The following is a 23,315-nucleotide window of genomic DNA, read 5'->3' as shown; positions in this document are numbered from 1 at the left end:
AGGGGGTCCTGGCGCTCCGGCGGCAGCGCATGTGTTGGAGCTGTGCTCCCCAGTTCGGGTACATTCCGCTCAGTAACTGCTCCTTCTTGAGCTCCTGGGGACAAGTCAGTTTTTGGTGCAATTTTTTTCCCCATATCTCTTTGTGAGTTTTAGATATTAGATTAATCGTATTTTACGGTTAATCTAAATTTTACTTTTACAATTAGAATTAAGAGTGTTGAGAGGTTTAATTTTGTTTTTCTTGAGTGTTCTCTCAGTAACAAAGTGTAGATTGACTTGTAGGGAACCGGCCCTTTAGTGTTCAAAAATGTCCTGCTTGTGAAATGATTGTGCCTGCCAGTGATATTTATATCAAGCGTTTAATTTGGGCAGCGTGTCATTTGTAGGTCTTTTACTGCTTTCATCATGCTTGTTGCACTTGCTTCAAATGACTTTCAAGAGAAATGTCTTTGCAGAAGGTGTAGCAATCTCTTGCTTTTGCAAGGCCAGCTTTTTCAGTGCTTTGGCTTCAAGAGATACAACTCTAAAAAACAGGATTTCTTTTGAGAGCTTGTTGCTATTACACATGAGAGATTTCTTGTTCGTGCCTGTCATGGCAATCAGTTGCTCCAGCTGCCTTGAGCAAGCAGGAACAAATCTCCACATGGATCTTGGAAACAACTTTAGTCCTCAAGATGAACAGAAAGAGGATATTTGCTGAAATAATCTCCTTGGGAATGTGTGCCTACTATGAACTCCTAGAGATAGATTGTGTCAGTGTTACTTTGTCCCTATATTTTTGATGCACATAGTTACCTGTCTGAGGGTCTCCTTGTCAATTCCATACCCTTGGCTTCATGAGATGGCTCTCATGATTCCCATGAATTTTTATCACCGTCATTTGATCCAGCATCCTTACAGCTGGATCTTTCTCTTGCCAATGGTGTCCATGACTCAAGTTCAGAAGTTGCTCGTCTCCGGTATTGGGAAGTGCCTGCTTCTCCTGAGACTGTTTCCATTTCAGTATTTTTGACGTAGGCTTCTCTGTTCACGAGTGTGTCCTGTATTTTTGTTTTAAAGACTTTTTTTTTTCTCTATGTTCTCTTCTATGTAACCCTGAGATCCTGTTATAGATTTTGTCTTCAGAAAGGCCTTGTTTTTGAGTTCCATTTTCACAATTACCCATGACTTTCTCCCTGTTATCTCATCAGTCTTAACTTTTGGAAGGTCCCCCGCTCCATCTTTCCCCCCTTTCTTTCACTGTCCACACTTCAGACATCTTGAATTACTTTCTTTGAAGCCTTTGAGCCTTTCATTTGTAATTTATGTAGTTGCATTTTACTCTTGTATAGTATGTTCACAGTATTTCTTGTTGATAGCCATTTCAACCCGTGTTATTTTGCCTGACCCATTGGCTTTCAGAAGGGGACACTGATGGTTTAACCAGCCATGTGTGCAACTTGGCAGAGATTTAGGACTGTGCCCAACATTCTACCAAAAACAGATTTGGATTTTTATTCTAGTCAAAATTTAATAGTTCTGCTGCAAAATCTGAGCTCCATCCATGCTGCCTTGTTGGCATGTTCATCTACCTGTTCAGAACCAACCCAGTTCTCTTGAAGATGCTTGGTGATATTACTTTTTTTTTCTGAGTTCTGAAGTAATGAGTCGTGTGTGGCAGTGTGGGGTGGTTGTTGTGATTTTTTTGTTTTGTTTTGTTTTTGTTTTCGTAACTTATAAGTCATCTGGGTTGTTTTCCATCACTGGGAGTAAATCCAGGGTAGCAATCTTCTCTCTCACATAATCTTGTCTAACTGTGACCTCCTATGCATACAGCAGACAGAGCCAAGATAGTGGAAGAACACGGACCAAGCTAACTATGGAGGAGCTGAAAGCATTTGTCCAACAGTTATTCAGCTTGCCCTGTGTTATCAGCCAGGCCCGACAAGTAAAGGTAGGTTTACGTCTACTTCTTGGACATATTGTGTGTGAAGGTTTTTTTGAACGGATAAGATGACCTGGTGGCAAGAGCTGATAGATATTTTTCTTTAACAATCAGCCCTGCACTGGCAGAGATAAATTGAATTGTTTCATTTCAAGCTTTCAATAGTAAGCAAGTAGCTGCTTTGCAATGATATGTGTGGCCCAAAGGAAGGAAATAAAGTATTTTGGATAGATCTAGCTTAGTATCTCTGTGCTTTACTGGATAGTCTTGTAGTTGCCATTGCAGTTTTACAGATCAGATGTTTGCGTGTGTACATAAAAGAGAGGTAACATGCATTCCCGTGCATTTTCCTGCTCATTTGCAGGGATGATTCTGTGTTAGGCAACTAAGCAGAGCACTTAAAAAACAAATAGATATAGTAATGCAGAGGTGCCTATTACAATGGTCATGGTCAAATGTGCTGATCTTGCTGTGTCTAAACCAGGTAAGACAGCTGTCTGCTATTGTCTAGGCCACCTGGATTTATCTTAGCAAACCAGTTATTGCTTTTACATCATCGTTAAAACTACCTATGGAAACAAAGTTCTGCTAAATCCTGCTCTTTTTGTACCTCTCTATAAACTTCTGAAGGTTATGCTAATGTGCTTTTTAGGGAAGAGGGAAGGCATTACCACATCAGTGATTCTTCACTTGAATATCTAAATACTTCTCAGTATACCCTTAATTTGTATGCGTGGCCTGTGCAGCTTGTTTCTTCATATGTAACTTTGCACCTGTCTTTGAATGAATCCATACTGATAAGTGATCCAGATCATACCGATTCCCCTGACTGCTGTTTTCATTTATCACTCTGGCAGTCTGTATTGTAGTAAATGTTTTCAGCAGTGATCTTATTTGCTTTTGTCATTGATGAAATGTTAAATAATGTTTTACTGTACTATCCAACTTCTGAAAAAAAAACCTTCAAGAAACATCCTGAATCAATAATGCTTTTTCATCTGGAGAAAAAAATATTGAGATGTATCTGTTAACTGTTTGTTAACCTTCACGTTCTCTAGCAGTTTTAGTACGAGTGTTGTCCAGCCCCAACTTCTATAATGCTAAACATACTTCTGTATGTGTAATTGCAGTTACATAACCAAACATGTGATTTAAAAATAATGGCATTGCTGTGCTAAGAAACTGTTTTTCCATAAAGTACTATTTACAAGTGTTAGTTGGGTCCTTCTTAATCCATGAATTCTGTATTGACATTACCATGGTAATTTATTGTTGATGTTGAACAGAGACTTAATCCTCCGTTGTCTCCATGGAATATGGGTCTTGACATGTTGTTCTTGAAAACGTGTATAATCAGAAAACTCTCCAGCAGTCCAGGGTTTAGATTATCCAAGCTCTTGACTCTAGTCTTTATCCTTCAAAGATGTTAACATGTTCCTCAGTTGCTAATGGAGTGGAAAGTATATTATCATCCTCATATGAAGATTTTACAGCATTTCTTTCCAGATAAAAAATAGAAATATTTACTGAGCATTTTCTGCCTCATGAAATTTCATCATCTTTTATTAATGGACCTATAAAATTGCTAAGATTTCTTTTTCTAATGTATTTAACACCTGCTTCTAATGTCCTCAGCTCTGTCATCTATGTATTTTCTCTCTTAATGTCTTTAATTATCTTTGCTAATTTCCTAATGGTTTGTTGGTTCTTGTTTAGTTATTTTTTTGACTACTGCGTTCATTTGCTAGGGAGCTTAGTAAGGCTTTTAGGCCACACAATAAACTCTCTTCACGGTTTTAATTCGTATTTCTATCTAAACTTTTCCTCCCAACTAATCTCTCTTATTTTCTTCAGCCTTAGGAAATTAGCTTGTTGAAATACTCTTATGCGTGTTCATGTTTTTGAAGCTTCAACATCATCACTAACCCGTAAAATAGATAAATACACAATTTTACTGTTGAAAATTATAGCCTCTTAGCTTATTGAATGAAGTCAGCTAACGATCATTTATGCCTAAGCACTCACTAACTTTTAGGATGGCATTTGAATGTAATTATCCATTGTAATGAATTGCAAAACAATTATGTCATGTTGGATGATGAGTATTTTCTAACACAAAAGACATTGTGATTATTAAACTGTAATAATTCAGTGTTGTCAGTATGAAGCATTCAGCATATGTTTCCTAAGTCAAAATCCTTAGAATATGGATCTCTTTCTCTTTGTTGGTAAATGCCTTCTCCTTCAGACAGTTGTGAAAAACAGCGTCAAGACATGAAGAGCTGTAAACTGAGGGTTAGGAAATCCAGGCTTTGCTTCTTATTCTGCCGCTGACTTGCTGTCAATAATGTGTCTTTTTGTAAGAGACTCAGGCATGAATTAATTGTGTGTGCTGGTTGAATGTCCTTGAATGAATCTCCTGCAGGGATTCTTTCCCTTCTGTTTGTATTATTGGTTTATATTTTCACTGTGGTGGCAAAAGGCACATAAGGACAAGGAGAATTGCAGCAGTACAGTTGGATTTCTGTAAAAATTATCTTCCTTGGTCAAATAGCTTTTCATTTACACTTCTTTCCTGCATAAGCTAAGACTATTAAGTGGTGAGCATACCTTGGGGGATTAATCACTTTAAACTTGACCATCATTCTTTTAATGATCTTACGGTACTCATGTCCCTATACAACTGTAACCTATTTTTTCTCCTCAAAAAGTTGAATTCTGTTGTGTATTATCATCATTAGTGTCTTTGACCCTAGTCTGAAAGGATGATCTATTTGCACAAGTTTCTCGACATTTTTTTTTTTTTTTTTTAAAAAAAAGAAAAGTAGTGTCTTCTGAGCATTGCCATTTTGTTTTCTGGGGATCTGCAATGAACTGAGGTTGCACAATTTTAGTTGCAGACTTTGATGCAACTAAGATGCAGTGTCTGAGATATTAGAGCAAATCAGTTTAGTCTGTTATTTACATCTGTCAGACTTCATGGCCTATGACAATGCAGCTGGTGTTGTAGAAGCTCTGACTCGTTATTGGCTAACCACTTAGAAAAATCACTGCTAGTGCATCCTCCAGTCACCTTTCCCGTTTGATTCTATGTGCTTTTCTCCTAATGGTTTTTTGCTGCACTTTACTTCAGAATCTGCTTGATGATGTTGAAGAATTTCATGAGCGTGCTCAGGAAGCTATGATGGATGAGATCCCAGACTCCTCCAAGCTGCAGGAGTTGATAGACATGGGCTCTGGCCTCTATGTAGAGCTTCCTGAACTGCCGAGGCTGAAGCAAGAACTGCAGCAAGCACGTTGGTTGGATGAGGTGAGATCCACCCTCTTGGATCCTCAGAGGGTCACCTTAGATATGATGAAGAAGCTGATCGACTCGGGTGTTGGCTTGGCGCCACATCATGCTGTAGAGAAGGCCATGGCTGAGCTGCAGGAGCTGCTTACAGTGTCGGAGAGGTGGGAGGAGAAGGCCAAGGTCTGCCTGCAGGCACGGTAAGTGTTCCTTGGCAGACTCTTCCTACGTGTCACCCTCTTGGGGCTTTTCGAGGAGTGTGGTGAGAAGCAGGGGCTTTGAAACTTTAATGTGTTTCTTTACCTCCCAGCAGTTTGATGCTGTTTGATTGCCCAAGAGTTGATTTGAGGTAGTTAACGAGCTGCTGAAGAGTTAGTAACCTGTTGGGCTGGACAGTGGCAGGAGGGTGTGAGTGTTGCCACTATCTTTGCTATTCTTTAAAACATAGAGCACAAACTCCGAACACTGAGTATGCTACAAATGCCACCTTCTTTTATGTTAAGGAGTTCTGACTAACTGCCCGTTAGTAGCACGCAGCCCCTCAACTTTCTCGCCTTTGCCCTTGTCTGATAGCTAGTAGCATCCTCCACGAATAGAGCCACGGTGTCCCACACTGCAGGGCCGTGCTAAAGTTGCACCACCAGCCTGTCAGGCTCATGGCTGTAGTTGACTGGCATTTTGAGAGAAGGCTGGAATCAGGTTTTTCTTACTCTAGACCACGCCAAAGCATGATGGCTCTGGAGGGCATCGTGAATGAAGCAAGGAACATCCCAGCTTACCTGCCCAATGTGCTGGCACTGAAAGAAGCCCTGCAGCGGGCTAGAGACTGGACAGCCAAAGTGGAGGCCATTCAGGTAGGGGTTACAGCAGGGACTGGAATTTACTGCTTGCTTCCTTTTCCTTGCAAGTCCTTCCAGACTTGCCCTCTCTTCCTAGCCACTCTGACCACAAAGGTGACCAGAAGGGAAAACTTGCTATAACTATTAAGTCTGCTAACTTTAGTTGCTGTGCTTGAATTCCCTTTCCTTTTCCTGTGCTGCTGTTTCCCCATTGGCTATCCAATTTCTATGTTTCCCTTATTTTAGGGCATTTCCCAAGGGGTGTAAAGGTTGACAATTTTATTATGATACAAACTGTAGAAGGCCCTTATTTAATACTAAAGCTGTTTTTCAGTGACAATACGTGGAACATCCTTAGTTGTCATGGGAGATGTTATGCTAACAGGTCATTAGTTGTGCAGCTTGCTATAGAATTGTGTGTGGGGTCTCCCCTGCCAACACTTTTTTTTTTTTTTTTTTTTGGTCATCTCCAACGTGTTAAATAATTATTTAAGGTACAAGGTGTAACAGCACTGGTGGATGCAAATCTCTGTTTGAAATAGATGTATGTAGTTATGTAGTACCTCTTCTGTTGCCCTGCGCGAATGATTCAAATGTGGTCTGAAAGGGACATGGGTTTTGTGGTATTTGTAGGTCTTGACCTCTGGACTGCAACTGGTGTTCTTATATCACATGTGCTTTGGGAATTGAAGTGAGATTCCTAGCTCATTTCACATCAGCTTGCTGTTAATGGGATAGATTTAAACCAACCATTTGGAGATGAAACGTTGTCTTATTCCCCAAGCCAGCTTGCCAGGTCTGTGGCTGTTAAAATAGAAACTGTACGAGGTAGAGGACTATTTTTTTAAAGTACCTGTAAGATTGCAACCCTGCCCTTCTTTTCATGCCTTTGGAACCCTATTAATTGAAAAGGTCATTAATTACAATGGTGGAAGCTATGGCTTAGCAAATTGTCTTTTACCCCAGAATGGTAGCAACTATGCCTATCTGGAGCAACTGGAGAGCTTGTCTGCCAAAGGCCGCCCAATACCCGTGCGTCTCGATGCCCTGCCGCAGCTGGAGTCGCAGGTGGCAGCAGCGCGGGCCTGGAGGGAGCGCACGGGAAGGACTTTCCTGAAGAAGAATTCAAGCTACAGCCTTTTACAGGTGAGCAGCAGACAGCTCTATATCAGAGTGTTCTCCTCGGTCCCCTGCAGACTACAGGGAACTGCCGTTTCAGTTAAAGTCTCGAGATATAATAAGAATTCCAGCCTTTCTCAAGTTGAATCTCAAGGAGATGAATCAGGCAAAATGTGTGTTTCACCAGTGCTGTCTGACGTCTGGACAGTCTTGACTGTTAGTTTTGGAGAAACAGCTTAAAACTATGTTACTTGGGGAGGAAGGAAATGTGTGAGGAAGTGTTGTGTGAGCCCAGAAATACAGGGCTGAAAGGGAGTCATGTTATTGACAGATGCTAAATTTGCTCCACTTTTATATTTAAGAAATTTGTGAAATACCTAAATTTTATTTTAGAATTTGTCGCTTACTGTTTATTTCACTTCAGAGAGATTGACTACAAGCTTTGTTGTTATAAAATCTTTCATGTATTTTGAAGATCAATCATGTCTACTTTGACAGACTTTCCTTTTTTAGAGAAAAGAAATCCAGCTCTTTTAACTCATTCTCATAGGCCATGTTTTTCAAATGCTTGCCTTGTTGCTAGTCTCTGCAGTTTGTATTCACTTCTAGTGTGATGTCCAAAACCAGATAGAATCCTCCCACTATGGTTTCTGTAATGCTGAGTAAAATGCAATCATAAACTTTTGTATCTCAAAGGGCATAATGCTTTTTAATATTTCCAAATGAAATTTGCTGCTTCTGTAATTACATCCTGTCAATTTTTGTTCTGTTTCTGATGCAATCTATGTCCAAATTTTTCAGTTATATTTTTCTAACTAGTTGTTTCTCTATGCTCTGGTCTGCATTTGAGTTTTTCCTGAGTGTATCAGTTTTCACTTCATATTGAATGTCGTTTACTAGATTTCATATTTCAGCATACCTTCCAACTAATCAAGATTATTTAAGATATAATCCTTGTCCTTGGATGCACATGCACCTTGTCACGGTTTGATATTATAAGATTTATAGCACTTTTTGGGGGATATTTTGATAAAGTCATCAAATTGCAGATATAAATATCAAATCATGGCAGATCTTTCAGATCTGCAATTGATTAAAAACACCTAAAGTGAAAGAAAATAGATTGATATTTTACAGTGTACAGTTTCTCGATCAGCTGTGTGTCTAACAACATAATCTAGATTGGTTTTGTACCATAATTAGGACAATGCAGTGGTCTTCAAATTGACCTGCCAAATAGCTTTTGTGTTGGCTTTTGTCTAATTCTAAGATATGAACTGCTTTTATCCCTTTCTGTTTATTCCTTCTCTTCTACCACTGCTTGATAAGTATGGTAGTTGATAGATTGCTGAGAATTTTTGCTTTGCTCTTGTGTGACTGTTGTAATGCAGGCATTATGTGTTCTTACGTATGTGCCTGAAATCATAGCGTAGGTCAGAACTTCTGTCTTTTTCCATTGCCTGGCATCCTTGGTTCTGACAGTGTGAATTTTCCTTGTGGTTCCAGGTTCTGAGCCCTCGGACCGATATCGGTGTTTACGGGAGCAGTAAGAACAGACGGAAGAGAGCAAAGGAGTTGCTGGAGAAGGAAAAGGAGAAAGATCTTGACTTGGAATCCCTAAGTGAACTGGAGGATGGGCTGGAGGAGGCCAGAGACACTGCAGCTGTGGTAAGGAGCAGCGAAAGGTAGTGTCTCCTGATACGTGGGTTCAATAAATCTATATACTATTTTCTGTTGAAAACTGACAAGTGAATCTCACTGAAGCAAATACTTCTCAATGATGTGCTTGGCGCAGGAACAGAGGTCTGCTTTAATTGCAGTGAAAGTAGAGGGAAGCACAGTTCAGAGCAAAAACTGCTGGTATTTAATATGTATCTGACTATGTAAAAGACTTGAATGCTTTCAGATTAATATATGCAACCATTCATTTAATATTATGAATATGCCTAGAAAAAACATAAAAATATCTGGAACATGATGTCGTTCTATCTTCCTATCAAAGGCATATTTAGCTAAGTGGTTGCAGTACTCCAACCTGAATTAAATTACATTTCAAGTTGACTTGACAATTGTTCCATTCATTGCTGCTTAAGATTTGAAATTGTTAATTTATTGGCATAATTTAGCAAACTTAATTTTATTCTGAATTCCCTGACTGCAGATAGTGCTTGTTGTAGTGTGTGAAGTCTTTTTGCCCAGATGATGACGTTCCATATTTCTTCATAAAAAATGAGCAAGGGTAATCTTGAAGGGTTTGGTCACAGAAAGTTGGTGGGGCGCAGAGCGAGGGAAGTTATGTGGTGGGGGAAGACTTCTCTGTTGGAGGGATGTTCACATAGCTTTTTGGAAGAATTTGCTGCTGTTTGGGTACCCTTTCAGTGGCAACAAAGAAAGTGTGTGCAGGCTCAGTCATCTGGTTTATATGTGTCACTTTAATATGCTTTGTTATAGTTAGCATCATTGAGTCACTGAGGAAATGTGAGTTCTTTCAAGAACGATATATGAAGCTCCTGCTGCAAAGTCTGTTTTGAAACTGTCATCTGTTGTATAGTCTTGGCAGATGGATGGTGGAACGTGGTTCTGACTTTGCTTCCTGGAACAAAAATCTCTTCTTCCGGTGACCTTAAAAACTTAGATAACACTCGAGAAAGTTTCCATTTATGTAGTATCTATTTCAGAAGGGCTTAGCAGGGCATTGAGAAAGTATTTTAACTAAAATTTTAATTAGATTACAGAATTTCTAAATTAGGGGCTAGTTTCACTAGGTAGATCTTTGTGGTATGTGTGTTTTTTCTTCATTCTTTTCCTACATTCCTGCTAAAATGTGATCTGCTAGCTGTGAAGCTCATGACCTGTTTTTGTCTTTTGGTGGGTAGGTGGCTATATTCAAGGAGCGAGAACAGAAGGAGATCGAAGCCATGCACGCCCTCAGGGCAGCTAACCTGGCCAAGATGACCATGGTGGATCGTATTGAAGAAGTCAAATTCTGTATCTGCCGCAAAACAGCTAGCGGATTCATGCTGCAGTGTGAGCTGTGCAAGGACTGGTTTCATAGTGGCTGTGTGCCTCTCCCCAAAACAAGTTCTCAAAAGAAGGGCTCTAGTTGGCAGGCCAAAGAAGTGAAGTTTCTGTGTCCGCTCTGCATGCGTTCCCGAAGGCCCCGGCTGGAGACCATACTGTCCCTCCTAGTGTCTCTGCAGAAGCTGCCCGTGCGGCTGCCGGAGGGGGAGGCTTTGCAGTGCTTGACAGAACGTGCCATGAGTTGGCAGGACCGAGCACGGCAGGCTTTGGCCACCGATGAGTTATCCTCTGCTTTGGCTAAGCTTTCTGTGCTCAGCCAGCGAATGGTGGAGCAGGCAGCACGGGAGAAAACGGAGAAGATAATCAGTGCAGAGCTGCAGAAAGCAGCTGCTAACCCAGACCTACAGGTAGGCATGTTGCTATCTTGCTCTTTGCCATGGTAGTCCTTCAGTGTGTGTGGAAATGCCTTATCTTTCTGTGAGAAGCTTGAAGGACAAGGGAGTGCAATTAGAGGCCGAGAATAAGGCATATCCAAGTTACCTAGGTCAGTGCTGCTCAGTCTTCTTCATCTGTGGTTCGCTTCATGCTTTTCCATACTTCTCCAGGCAGAGGTCTGCTACTTTGTGCTAACTGTCAAATAACAACAGATGTTAAGAAACATTGGTTCAAATATAGCAGTGAGCTAATATCCTGAAGATTACAAAGCAATGACTACTTTGGTGTCCTAATTCCATTTCCCTCTGACAGGAGTAGAGTTGTTAGTAACTTCTCATGGTCATTCTGCAGGCATTCAGTACCTTGTTAATAAATTTCAGCATGGATTAAAGGCAATCCCTGGTACTTCTACAGGTGACCTCTTCATTTCGAGGTCAGTAATCAGGTGATGCTGTGTTGAAGAAGAAATGTATACAATAACAGGATATATTGGATAGTAATGAACAGTAGTGTCTATGAAAGAAATGTCAGTAGGTCAGAAAACAGAAGAGGAGGAAAAAAAAAAAAAAAAAAAAAAACAAGGACTTGTATATTTCCTTATCTTTCTTTGCCCAGGCTTTTCTGTGACTATCTTGGCAGTTCTCTGGTGGCCAAAAGGGCACTGTTTTCTTTGCCGGTTACTCTTACTTAAACTCTTACATGGATCTGTCTGGAGTTTTATTGTTTCGTTCTTGTATTCAATTTGTCTTTCAGGGACACTTAACTAGTTTCCAGCAATCAGCCTTTAACAGAGTGATAGGGAGTGTGTCCTCATCCCCGCGACAGACCTTGGATTATGATGATGAAGAGACAGATTCTGATGAAGACATCAGGGAGACATATGGCTATGAAATAAAGGTAAGCAAACCAATATGGCATCTCTGCATGGAGCTAATCCACAGCACCTGTTTTCTTATTAATTCACTTTAATCCACAATATTTTTTTTGTGTATCTTAAGGCTTATCTACATACGTTCTGTCTTAGTTCGTGTTGTGAAAGAGTATTTTTGATTTTATCTGAAAATCTTAGATCTGGAATACTGTAAAGTTTTGTAACGTTTTTATTTAGAACCCTCAAATTCTGTAACTGAATTTTAAAAGTTTTTTTTATGCTAAGTAAAAAGTTAAACCTTTTATCGGGGTTTTTGTAGCCACAGTCAATTGTCCATCCTCCACAGTGTTACAGACTACATTTTCTGTATGCCATTGTTAAACATGTTACGTATCATAAATATAAATAATAGCCTGGGGAAACCTTCATCCGATTTTACTAAAACAAAGAATCACTCCGTGTAAGAAATACAAAAGCTTAGGAATCAGGAAACCTTCCTCCTTTTCTTTTTTTTTCAGCCCCCACATAGGGAGGTACAACTATACAGTTTCAGATGTGTGGAAATATCCAGGATTAAATCTTTGTATCGTGTTGATATGTGGATTAAGTTCAGAAATTAACTGCTGTTAGAAGTTTTTTTTTTTTTTTTTTAATATTTTATCTAGAGAAGATCTGTCATGAGAAGAGACAATTATAGAGATAGCAAAGTGGGCTTTTCTGGTTGTTTGGTGTGATGTATTTAATTATAAAACTTCTAAAAATGTCCCTTCAGAGAGAAAAGCAAAGCCATGTTTTTCCTCTGTGTAGTTTTTTTCTAAGTGATAGTGTCATATCTCTCTCCTGAGCTAAATTAATACTGAAGAAATGAAGATGTTATATAAGCTATCCTAAAAGGCGATGTGATCATATAAATTGTCTTATGGCAGATTTTCTGTTTTCTAAAGGGATTGCAAATATTTCAGGTATGGTCTGCCTCAGTCTCCTTTTTGACTATTTTGTTTTAAAGCAGCTTTATGAAAATACATGCAGTTGTTTTACAGTCCCATATGAAATGCCTCTGGAAGTACATTGTAATTAGATGTTACATATTTTAATTAAATTAGTGTTAACAAGGAAAAATCATGTATTTCCAAACTCTTCTCAGAATCCGGGGTCATAATGAGGCGTTTCTGAAAGACCTGGCATTTTCTGAGGCTGAGAGAAAGCCTATGCCAAGAAAGGTGGTATATGCTTGCCAGGATCTGAGGGTTTTGCAGGAGTGTAGCTTGTGCTCTGTTTAGTGCATTCCATTGTCAGGATTTCAGGATCTGCTATTTCCTCTTTTGATGTGGATGTCCATGGTCAAGCAAAGCTATTAGGGTCCAGAAACATCTTTTGTTAGCTCAACCAACATAACTGGAGAAAAAAAAGATAATTTTTCAGGCGACCAAATCATTCAGGTCTAAAATGGAAGCATCATACTTAATTGAAAATTGCAAAGTTGCTCAGAGTTTAATTATCTTTGTACTGATGGCTTTTTTTCTTTCCCATTTCCCCTGATTTGTAAACATTTTTTCAGGAGAGAGCTCTATTTAAACAAAGAAACACGTGTGTCAATATTATTTATGATGATATTGCTTATTTTTTTCTGGGGCCTGTGGAAGCAATCCCTGGATCCACAGACTATAGGTTAAAACCATTGTCTTGGACATCTCAAATATCAGTACCAAAAACAGATGCGAAGAGACTTGTTTGGTTATGTTATTCTACTTTTAATCAACACAATTCTTTCCAACAAAATACTTTGAGTACAATACCTAGACTTTTTTTTACCTTTTTTAAGTCTTGCTCCAGAAATTTGGACTGATATGCAGGTCAAACTTGCTGCAGTTTTTCTTGGCATTTAATTTGCCTTTTTTTTTTTTTTTTTGGTCAGTTTTACTCATTTGTACCATTGTTGCTTGTAGCCATCAGACGTTAGCACTTTTTTTCCCAAGAAATTCTTTACTTTGCTGCAAACTTTCTTTAATCTGGCTATATAGTGTCCAGAACAGGATACTGTAAAAGAGATGTCCTTACTGTGTAGGAGGAAATACCTTTTCCTAAATATATTTACTAGATGATTTTTCTGGTCAATTTAAACTTGAATTTCCTACTTATTCTGCACTAGTATCATTAGTATGCACTTCAGTTCTGTTTTAACGTGTAACTGGAAACCTGAAGGAGATTACCATTCCTAAATCCCCTTTATATGTCAGCATAAAGGATAGCAGCATCAGCAGCATTATTGGAGTGCTGCTTTTTTACGCCTTGGCCAATTTGGACCCATGAAACTAGCATGTAGCTTCAGTTGAACGTTGTCAGTCACCACTTCTTGTTTTCTGAAAGATCCAACTCTTACATTTCATGCTAAGTATATCTAACCTGTTGGCCAATTTCATCAAAATTTAACGTAGTATATAAGTTTTGGGAAGTGCTGTGAAAACAGGTAACTTGTTGAGGAAACTATCCTTACTGATTAGCGCTGCTCTGGGGTGAGGAAGGAGGAGAAAAAAAAGTATATTAGTATAGTATGTATCAGGGAATCAATTCTTGTGCCTTTCCAGATTCTCTGTATAATATAATGCAAGGTCAAAACAAAGCTTCTTCCACTGATAAGGGATTCCTAATTTCTCTTCTCCTTGTGGATCCACCCACATCAAGGCATGCATCATATTTCCATCTTTGTGTAATCTATTTAAAAAGTCAAGCTAGCATATGCAGTGAATTGAACACAAGCCAATGCCTTCATTATTACATTCACAAAAATATTCACAACAGTCTTAAGGATTTCAGCCAAAAGGAAAAATCCTTTCAGTCTTAAATTTAAACCTCAAAATTATTCAGAAGACGGATGTAAAAATCCTGATCTTGGGGCAACATCTGTTTGTTTTACCGTTATGTAGTCATCTGTCTCATAGTGTGTTGCTGGGCTTGAACAGAAACTACCTTTTCTTCCCCCTTTAAGATCTTTAATCATTTTGCTCCATGGTATCCAGACTCTCCATACCTCTGCTGTACTAAAGATGTCAGTTTTCCTGATTTTGCAGTCAAATTTTTCAAGGAGAACCTCAGTCATCATGTGGATTTATGAAGACCATACTCAAGGGACTTATCAGCGAGGAAACTTGTCAAGTATTTCTCATACACTGACTATAAATCTGTTAGCCTCTCTCCAAAGTTGCTACATTCTTCCATTGTTTATGTAGGGATTTAACTTCCATCTTATGCAGATAGTCTTGATATCTATGGGATGATAGTTTAGAGCAGGATTTTAGAAACAATAATTTGTCATTTTTAGTAGATTTAAAATTGAAATTGGTATTTTCTGGATCCATATGTTAATTTTTATTTTCCAGGACAATGCCAGTGTGAAGTCTTCCAGCAGCTTAGAGCCAAACTTGTTTTGTGATGAGGAAATTCCCATAAAATCAGAGGAAGTGGTAACACACATGTGGACTGCTCCCTCATTTTGTGCTGAACATGCATATTCTTCTGCTTCTAAAAGCTGCTCTCAAGGTACTTGCTTTTCTCCACCTTGAAAAAGGGTTAAACAGACATATGAGCAGTCAGTAAAGGGCAGTGTTTTGTTTCTGCTAGTTGTAGGGGGGTTTATTCTCTGTAAGTGGGGATGGCAGTGATCAGTTTGCTTGAGCAGATGCAGTAGAGTCACACTGCCATTTCTCTTTGATTTTATTCTGCTCAATGCTTACATGAGCTGTCTCCTGTTTGAAAGCTTCTAGCACCCCAAGGAAGCAGCCTCGGAAGAGCCCGCTGGTACCTCGCAGTTTAGAGCCCCCTGTATTGGAGCTGTCACCTGGAGCAAAGGCTCAACTGGAAGATCTAATGATGGTAGGAGATCTACTAGAGGTGTCACTGGATGAAACTCAGCACATCTGGCGCATTTTACAGGCTACTCACCCACCTTCTGAGGACAGGTTCCTTCATATCATGGAGGTATGGACTTGAACTGTGCTGATATTGGGGAAAAAAACCCCCAGATCTTAACATATTAATATTTTGGGGTTTGTGATATACTCTTCAGTAGTTGAATGCTTAGCTCATTTTGGGGTTTCAGCCAAGGAAAAGCAGATTACAGAGAATAACAGATCCAAAAAATTGATTCTGTTCTGAAAAGGAATTACAAAAAATATTTAGCCAAACTTTTGCTGTTGCTGGTGAAATAACATTTTTTGTCCTTTAATTAATAAAAAAAAAAAAAAAAAGTTTTGGGAATAGATGTTGCAAGATTCCTGTTCTTCCTCAGTGCAGCACAGACATAACGATTTCTATTTTAATATACTGTGAAGAAGTGCTGGTTTCCTGACTGAGTTGAAAGTGAGTAAGAATGAAGTGAGCTTATGTGCTGCTCCTGAGGTTCAGTCCAAATCACTTGAGCCTCATTCATGCAGTGGCTAAGTGACGTGTGTGAATAAGATGTGTGCTGGAAGAGTAAGTAAACTGTTAGGGTGAAAAGCTGCACTGGAGCTCATGCTTCCTCTGTCAGCTGAAGATCGGGGGTTACTTTTGTCCTTGCATGGCCACAGAGCTAATCAACTGCACTGCAGCTATATCAAAGATGATTCCTTCTTGACTCTTTGGTAGTGTGCAGTAGCCTCTGATAGAGATTACATGCTGAACAGTGCAGTTAGACAAGCATTGTGATCAGCAGTCTCATTCCCAGGGCACCAGCTATATATTTGAATTTGTCAGAGATGTCGCCAAAATGTGAGGATGGTTGTAGAAGGTGGACTATACTCCCAGAAAATCACAGCACTGGCATGTTTTGGGTCAAGTATCTCACATGACGCTCTTAATAACAGATTACGATAGATAATGTTTTGGGATTGGAAATGATTGAAAAATAGCTTGAATGCCAGCCAATAGTACTTTAAAAATAGCATGCCACACTGTTATATTAATAGTAAAGTACAGCTTTGGAGGGGGAAATAAAATCATTTCTTGGTCAACCCTTATGAGTACTTACTTGGCCAAAAATGCTCATTTTGAATTGAGTACTGTTATATTTACAGGCAAAATATGTAAATTTTGTAAAATAACCTTCAGTGGACTTGTTTTTAGGCAGAGTGGCTTTTTAAAGTAATGTATAATAAATGAAATGATTTCTTCCTTCTTAGATTGCAGTCTAATAATATTATTAAGGTTAATATATAAAAAGGTTAATGTAGCTGGATTGACTGAAATTGAAACGGTTTTGTACAAAGGGCCAGTACATATGTACCCTTTAGATACAAATACAACTTGCTGTGATTGTTACCTGCAGTGATGGGGTTTCCCAGTTTTAAAGCCCATGTCTGGTTTGAATCTACTATTTAAGAGCTGTTAATGATACTAGGATATTTGGAAGTTTTGTCAGTTTGGGAGCTGTTCAAGTAATGGATATATTATTTTGTTTTTTTTGATTGAGTTCATTTTTAAGAATTCACTGGTTGGTCTCTTAATCTCCAGAATAGCAATTACTTTTTCTGAATAATAATTACAAGCAAGACTGATCTAGGATGAGAAAGAAACAAGGACATCTAACGATTAATCTTAACTTCCAATAAAAAGGAATGTGAGAAGGAATTTGTAATAACAGCTTATCATGTCTCCTTACTTTTTCCTTTAGGCGTTTTTGGTTCAGTAACCTTTTACATAGTGGATATCAATTATGATTTTCTTTTCTAGTATAGTGATGATGAAGTCAGCACTTTTTAGTTTAGAATTCATATGTGTGTGGTTGGATGAGTTTCTTCATAATGGGTAGGGAATGGTAGAGGGTACATCCCTCAAAAGCTCAGGCTTACAAAATGTGAAAATTTGTGTTTGGGGAAAAAATACAGCCTTCTTTTCACCCTTTCTATGAAGGATGACAGCATGGATGAAAAACCACTGAAAATGAGAGGGAGAGACTCTTCTGAGAGGAAACGGAAACGAAAGCTGGAGAGAGCAGAGCAGTTCTTTGGCGATATGAAGCAAAAATCTAAAGAGCTGAAGAAACTGGAAAAACCCAAGAAGAAGAAGCTAAAACTGACCATGGATAAGACAAAGGAACTGAACAAGCTGGCAAAGAAATTGGCTAAAGAGGAGGAGCGGAAAAAGAAGCGCGAAAAGGCAGTTGTGGCAAAGGTGGAACTCGTGAAGGAGAGCACCGAGAAAAAAAGAGAGAAGAAGGTGCTAGATATTCCTTCCAAGTATGACTGGTCAGGAGCAGAGGAGTCTGATGATGAAAACGCTGTGTGTGCTGCGCAGAACTGCCAAAGGCCCTGCAAGGACAAGGTGAGTTTTTGCTTAATTCTGGCACAAGCAGGGTCATGAGAAATCAAAAACTTCAAGGCACTTTACTAAGAAGGTTAAACAACACGAGCAACAAAAAAGTGGTGTGATTTGAGATGAGAGAAGAATGAGTAGTAGTTGTGTAGATGTGCAAATGTAGTAAATAATAGAGTATAAAATTAGCTGCTTTAGATTCCAATAACATTTTCCAGGTTCATACCTATCTTGATTGGGAACCAAAGTCTCTTCAAGCTGTGGTCTTTTGTATTTTTTTTTTCCCCCATCTGGTTATATGGAATATGAGCTGCCTGATTCAGTGAATCTTGTGCTTCAGCAAGAGTTGGTCCTGACTCCAATGTACTTTTTAGCAGAAGCGGGATGTCCAGTGCTCCTAAATGAAACAGATCTTCCATAGTTTTGGGATACAGTCTGTGAACTATGATGCTGTATGCTGAGGGATCTGTGACCTTGAGTTCCTTACTTTTGTTGTGGAAGATAAATAATCAGTGTTTTCAACATGTACTTTTACTCAGAAAATTATATAAATCTAGTGGTTTGGCTTTTTTTTTTTTTAACGTATTCATTTTTTAATTTACTTGTGACTTTCTCTGCTTCTTCTGTAGCAGATTTGACTCTAAACTATTTTAGCTTATATATATTCTGAGACCTCGAAGCAATAGTTTGTGTGTGTTTTTGGCAATCAATGGCTAGCTATGTAGTGATGGATTTAGTGATATCTATCCATCAATATCTAGCTAGTCAACAGGTAGCAAAGCCCCTGAGGCCATGTGGCTGTTTTTTAGTCAAAGGCAGTAATCAGGCTTGAATGTTGCCAAAGCCACCACTTGTGTGCAAACTAAGCGGGGGATGGAAGTTAGGGTGTGAATTTGCAGAATATCAGCTACACTGAGGCAGCTGCCCTTGAGCAGGTTCTTACTCTGGTTTAAATGTGAGGTCTTTTATTTGAGAAAAGCTGAATGTCATCTTCCTTATTACAGTAGTGTTTGTTATAACTGTGATGTTCTAAAGATGTGAGAAGAGCAAGGTTTGTTGGAAGAGTAATACTATTTTAATTTAAGTACCCGGTTAAAATGGGGACACAGACATAATTTGTGCTTAAAAGCTTTTGGGTTTTAGGTATGTCAGGTGGGTTTAATAGCAGATATTTTCTTTGTAGAAGCCATTTCTGTCTGCCTTAACATCCTCTGTGTTGCTGATCTTTTGCAGGTAGACTGGGTACAGTGTGATGGTGGCTGCGATGAGTGGTTTCATCAGGTTTGTGTTGGTGTCTCTCCAGAAATGGCTGAGAACGAGGATTACATCTGTATAAACTGTGCAAAGAAACCTATGCAGGAGTCAAGTAGCCCTGCCCATGCACCACCTCCCCCTTTCTTACTGAGCTACAAACTACCAATGGAAGACCTTAAGGAGACAAGTTAGCAGCTACTTGATGTCTGGAACTCATTGGGAAATGGACCACTGAAAACCCCACAGAAAAGGAGGGTTTGAAGCTAATGTAGCCACTCAGCTTCACTTCCAAGGATGTACAGACCTGCAGCAGAGTTGGTCCCTTCCGTACAGCTGGCTTCTGTGGTACAATGGGAAAGTCAAGGCACAGTGGTACCGACTCACCTATGCAGACACCGCCTCATCAGGAGCCACAGCCAATGTTGTGACTTATTTCCATCTGTGAGTGTGGCTGTTGCTCTCAGAGACTGAGCAAACCCGAGGCTTAGATTAGACACTTGAGGGTGTTCACGTACATGTTGGCAGTGGAGTTGGCATGGAATTGGTGGGTGTAGATTGGAGCGTTTAGCCCTACGTGGTTACCTGCAGGAGGTGACTTTGAAGGCTGTCTTTTGCCTCCTCCATGCCAACGCAGCAAGCAGGGCAATGTCTTGGGAGAATTAAGTTGCCTCCATAGCAAGGCAGCTAACACTACATGATAAGGATGGGAGCAAGTGGATGAATTTTTTTTAATTTCTCTTTTATAGTTAAAGGGCAGAGGAGCTCATGATCTCAGAAATCAGCAAAGGTGCAAAGGTTCTGGTTACAAAAAAAAAAAAAAAAAAAAAAGGAAAAAAAAAAAAGCACCCCACCCTACTCCACTAGGCAAAAATTCTTTCTTAGTGGGGGACAATTGATCTTCCTGTCCAGAGGAAGGCAAGAAAATATTGATGAAGATGTCAAGAGCTTGGGAAAAGCAGAGTGCTTCCCTTTCTCCAAGGGATGCCCTCTCCTCTTCTGGGCTTTGCTTAGAGTTCTGCACTCCTGCACGTTAAAGTTGTCTCACGCAGGATGAAGCTGGCAAGGAGGTAGAGCGCCCAGGGCACCAGCTTCTCTGATCTGTACGCAGGGATGGGAAGGAAAGAAGACAGCCCACTTACCTCAGAGGTTACACTGACATGTACTTCTGTGAAAAGTTTCACTCAACTATTTCCAGTCTCACCAGGCTACAGGCATGGCCTCAAGCGATACCAGCAAGCAATCTGCAGATACTGTTGGCAGCGCAGATGCCCTCCCTGCTGGCTTTGCTGGATGTGTACCAGTGTACAAGCAGCAACAGGTCTGGCTTGAAAATGCCCCTGGCTTTGCCAGAGGACCAGAGGGCTTGGGGTCATCCTGGGTGACAGTTGTTTTAGTAAATCCATTTTTAAAGGAGGACTTGTTTTTACTTTTTTCTAAATGTCTCAGACTACTGACTTGTTCTATAAATAGATTATTTTTCTTTGATTTTTTTATACTTACCACTGTTAACCAGCAGCACAGACAGAGGTTCACAAAGCAAAAACCTGCCCGTGGGCTTGGGTTTTTTTACTCCATTCCTTCCTTGTAGTACAAGGAATTAGCAGTTACCTTCCCCATTCTAGCCTGACCAGCTGCCTGTGTTTAAATAGGTAAATACATTTCATGTGCGACCTTCGTGTTTGGGTTTGTTCCTGTTAGTGGGGCATCTGGGCCTTAACGACTCCAGTCCACGCTGGCTTTCTGTATGTGGAGCCGGCCCCTGGGCTGCCTCGTCCCCCTCTCCACTCGCTCCCCGTTGTGTTTCCATCCTTCTGCAGTTCTAGGAGTGTTGTAAGTAGTGTCCAGGCTTGCTAGGAGCTGGACTGGGATTTAAAAAAATATTGACAAAAACAAAAGTGTTCTGTCTTGACTGTTCTGTGTCCCTTCTCTCGTTCTCTAGTTTTGGGGGTTTTTTTATTTATCTGGCAGAATTATCCATCAAAAAAAAAAAAAGCTCAGGTAGATGAAGTTTTATCAGGATGTTTTATTTGTGCCTGCTACCTGGGAAGAGGAAGACGTGGAAAAGAGCTAAGACGGAGGGCAGAAGATACAGGGTCTTAAAAATCTTTTAGTACAAATTGGGCACAGACCCTTGATTTCTGTGCCTTGGTATTAAAAGACTCAGACTCATATGGTATTAAAAGCAAACTGTGGTTAGACGTGTGGCTGAATGGGCACCCTAGCAAATTTAAGAGTGTTATTTGTTGACTTATTTATGAAGGAGTCTATCCTATAGTTAGACATACCTTCTTTTTGCCTGCAGTTACATTTTTTTTTATTATTATTCTGAATGTACTTTTAGTTTTGGTAAACTGGTTTAAACAGATGTTATTTTCCTTCAAATTGATGGTACTACAGAAATGTTTCCCTGTATAGAGTGGATAGACTTCCTGTCACAGATGTTTAATAGTTCCAGAAGTAGACTAGTTTAAGATTTCTTAAAGAATCCCAGTGTTCTGTATTCTTTCCCGACTCCTAGAATCCATGACATAACAGAAAAAATATGGTTAGCATACCCTGTTAACCATTGAGCATATTCTCTTAACCATTCTTACATGCTTTGTCTTGATAAAGTCATTGTTATATGTAATTGCACCATCAACTGGAAAGAGATCTGTTAGTAAATCTGCATGAATGTTCCTGTTTCTCTGAGTAGGAGATGTGGAGAATGTTACCAGTAGCAGTAGTCATGATGAGACGGAAACAAACGGCTAGAGGACACAGCGTTCAATCATTTTGCTTGTAGCAAGCATAGAAAGCAGTAAACAACAGAAAGAAATGTGCAAATAATGGAATTTTGGCACAGCTTTAGTAGTTTGTTTCATGTTTTCACATTGAAAGGCTCTTTGTTATTACACTCTGAGAAGTAGATCCCATCTTTTGTAGTTATGGATGTGTCCCATCTGCATTCAGGTAAGGTGTTCATAAACTGAAAACCAAAACCATTGTTAGCTTTACATCTTATTGTTTAAATATTTCCTTTTAAAAGCGTAATTTCTCTCAAAAGATGACTGGTAGCATAAACTGAATAAATGTTAACTTTTGGAAAAATCTGTAGAGATGTAGTTAGTGGTTTAAAAAGCTAAGGTTATAGCTGCAGTATTGTCTCTAGATCTTGAGTTTTTGAAATTTTCATAAAACAAATGAAAAGAAACTGAAGTTAAGCTAAGGAATAATTTTTATACATGCCTACCAGAGCTGTGGAAAAGATTCTCATATATTTTGGATGCAACATTTTAGTATATACAAAAATCTTTTCACTTATGTATCTAGCAAGATGTGTCCTAGTGCTGTGTGCTACAAAGGATACTAACAGCTGTGTTATTCGTCTTTGTGTTTCTGACATAAAAGGTCAGTGAAATGACCCGGGCTGATTTGAGGAGCAAAAAACAATGGCTAAAGCTTGGGTTATATATTCTATAAAAAACATGTGGCTTCTAGTGATTTTTAAGAACCAATCTCTGAATTAGGCAGCTTTATCTGCATGGAGATAAACTCCATTCTTGAACTTTAGTACTGTTACCTGTAGGATTTGTGATGTTTTGCAGAGCAGACATACCTGAATGCGTGTGCAGTCTGGCCTCTTTGATCATGAGAGCTTGAGGATACAGTCACATAGTGTAAGCTAACAGGATAGACTTGTGCTTCAGCAGCCATGCCGTGAAGCTTGCACAGATATTTTCAGTATTTAGAATTATTAATAGAGGTGTGTAGGGAAAGACCTCTGGAGGTGTCCTCTAGGTTCCCGATCAAAGAAGGGTGGACTTTGAAAGTAGATCGAGGTTTTGGGGCTGTGTTGTCCCATCAAGTTTTGAGACTCCACAGCCATTCTGGGCATTTGCTGCTGTTCTGCACCATGTTCCCTGCAAATATTTTCTCATGTACATGTTTGTCTCACATTGTTTCCCTTGCAGCATTTTTTTGTTGCCTCTCTTGTTTTCTTCAAGAAGAATCTGGGTCCCTCTTCTCTATCTTCATCCTTTACATAACTGAAAACTATGTAAGGTCCTGCAGCCTTAGCTTTCAGGCTGAGCAGGCCCTCTGCTCGGCTTGCTTGGGGTTTGTCAACACCTGTTTTTGTGCTGAGCAGCTGAAAATTGGGTATGAAACTCCACATGTGGCCTTAGGAGTGTTGAAGAGAGCTGAACGGTCACTCCTTTTAACCTGCTGGCCATTTCCTTACTATGCAGCCAGATACATGGTTGGCTTTTATCACTCCAAGGATGTGCTGCTGAC

At 39.5% G+C, this 23,315-nt stretch overlaps 1 protein-coding gene across 1 annotated transcript in view; it reads left to right on the top strand.

The window, feature by feature from the left end:
• Positions 1-21,710, top strand: part of KDM5A (lysine demethylase 5A) — a 48,667-nt gene extending 26,957 nt beyond the window's left edge. The window contains exons 18-28 of the mRNA XM_088521561.1: positions 1,816-1,933; positions 5,058-5,413; positions 5,929-6,067; positions 7,019-7,198; positions 8,678-8,839; positions 10,048-10,599; positions 11,381-11,524; positions 14,876-15,035; positions 15,253-15,473; positions 17,385-17,795; positions 19,020-21,710. Of these exons, the coding sequence (XP_088377687.1) occupies positions 1,816-1,933; positions 5,058-5,413; positions 5,929-6,067; positions 7,019-7,198; positions 8,678-8,839; positions 10,048-10,599; positions 11,381-11,524; positions 14,876-15,035; positions 15,253-15,473; positions 17,385-17,795; positions 19,020-19,232 (2,656 nt within the window). The 3' untranslated portion in view covers positions 19,233-21,710. The remainder of the gene's footprint in view (positions 1-1,815; positions 1,934-5,057; positions 5,414-5,928; positions 6,068-7,018; positions 7,199-8,677; positions 8,840-10,047; positions 10,600-11,380; positions 11,525-14,875; positions 15,036-15,252; positions 15,474-17,384; positions 17,796-19,019) is intronic.
• The last annotated feature ends 1,605 nt before the right edge of the window (positions 21,711-23,315 follow it).

Source organism: Tinamus guttatus, unplaced genomic scaffold (assembly GCF_059628265.1).
Source record: "Tinamus guttatus ecotype Peru unplaced genomic scaffold, ASM5962826v1 Tinamus_guttatus_pri_ptg000125l, whole genome shotgun sequence".
NCBI lineage: Eukaryota > Metazoa > Chordata > Aves > Tinamiformes > Tinamidae > Tinamus > Tinamus guttatus.
This window is presented reverse-complemented; position numbering and strand designations above follow the sequence as displayed.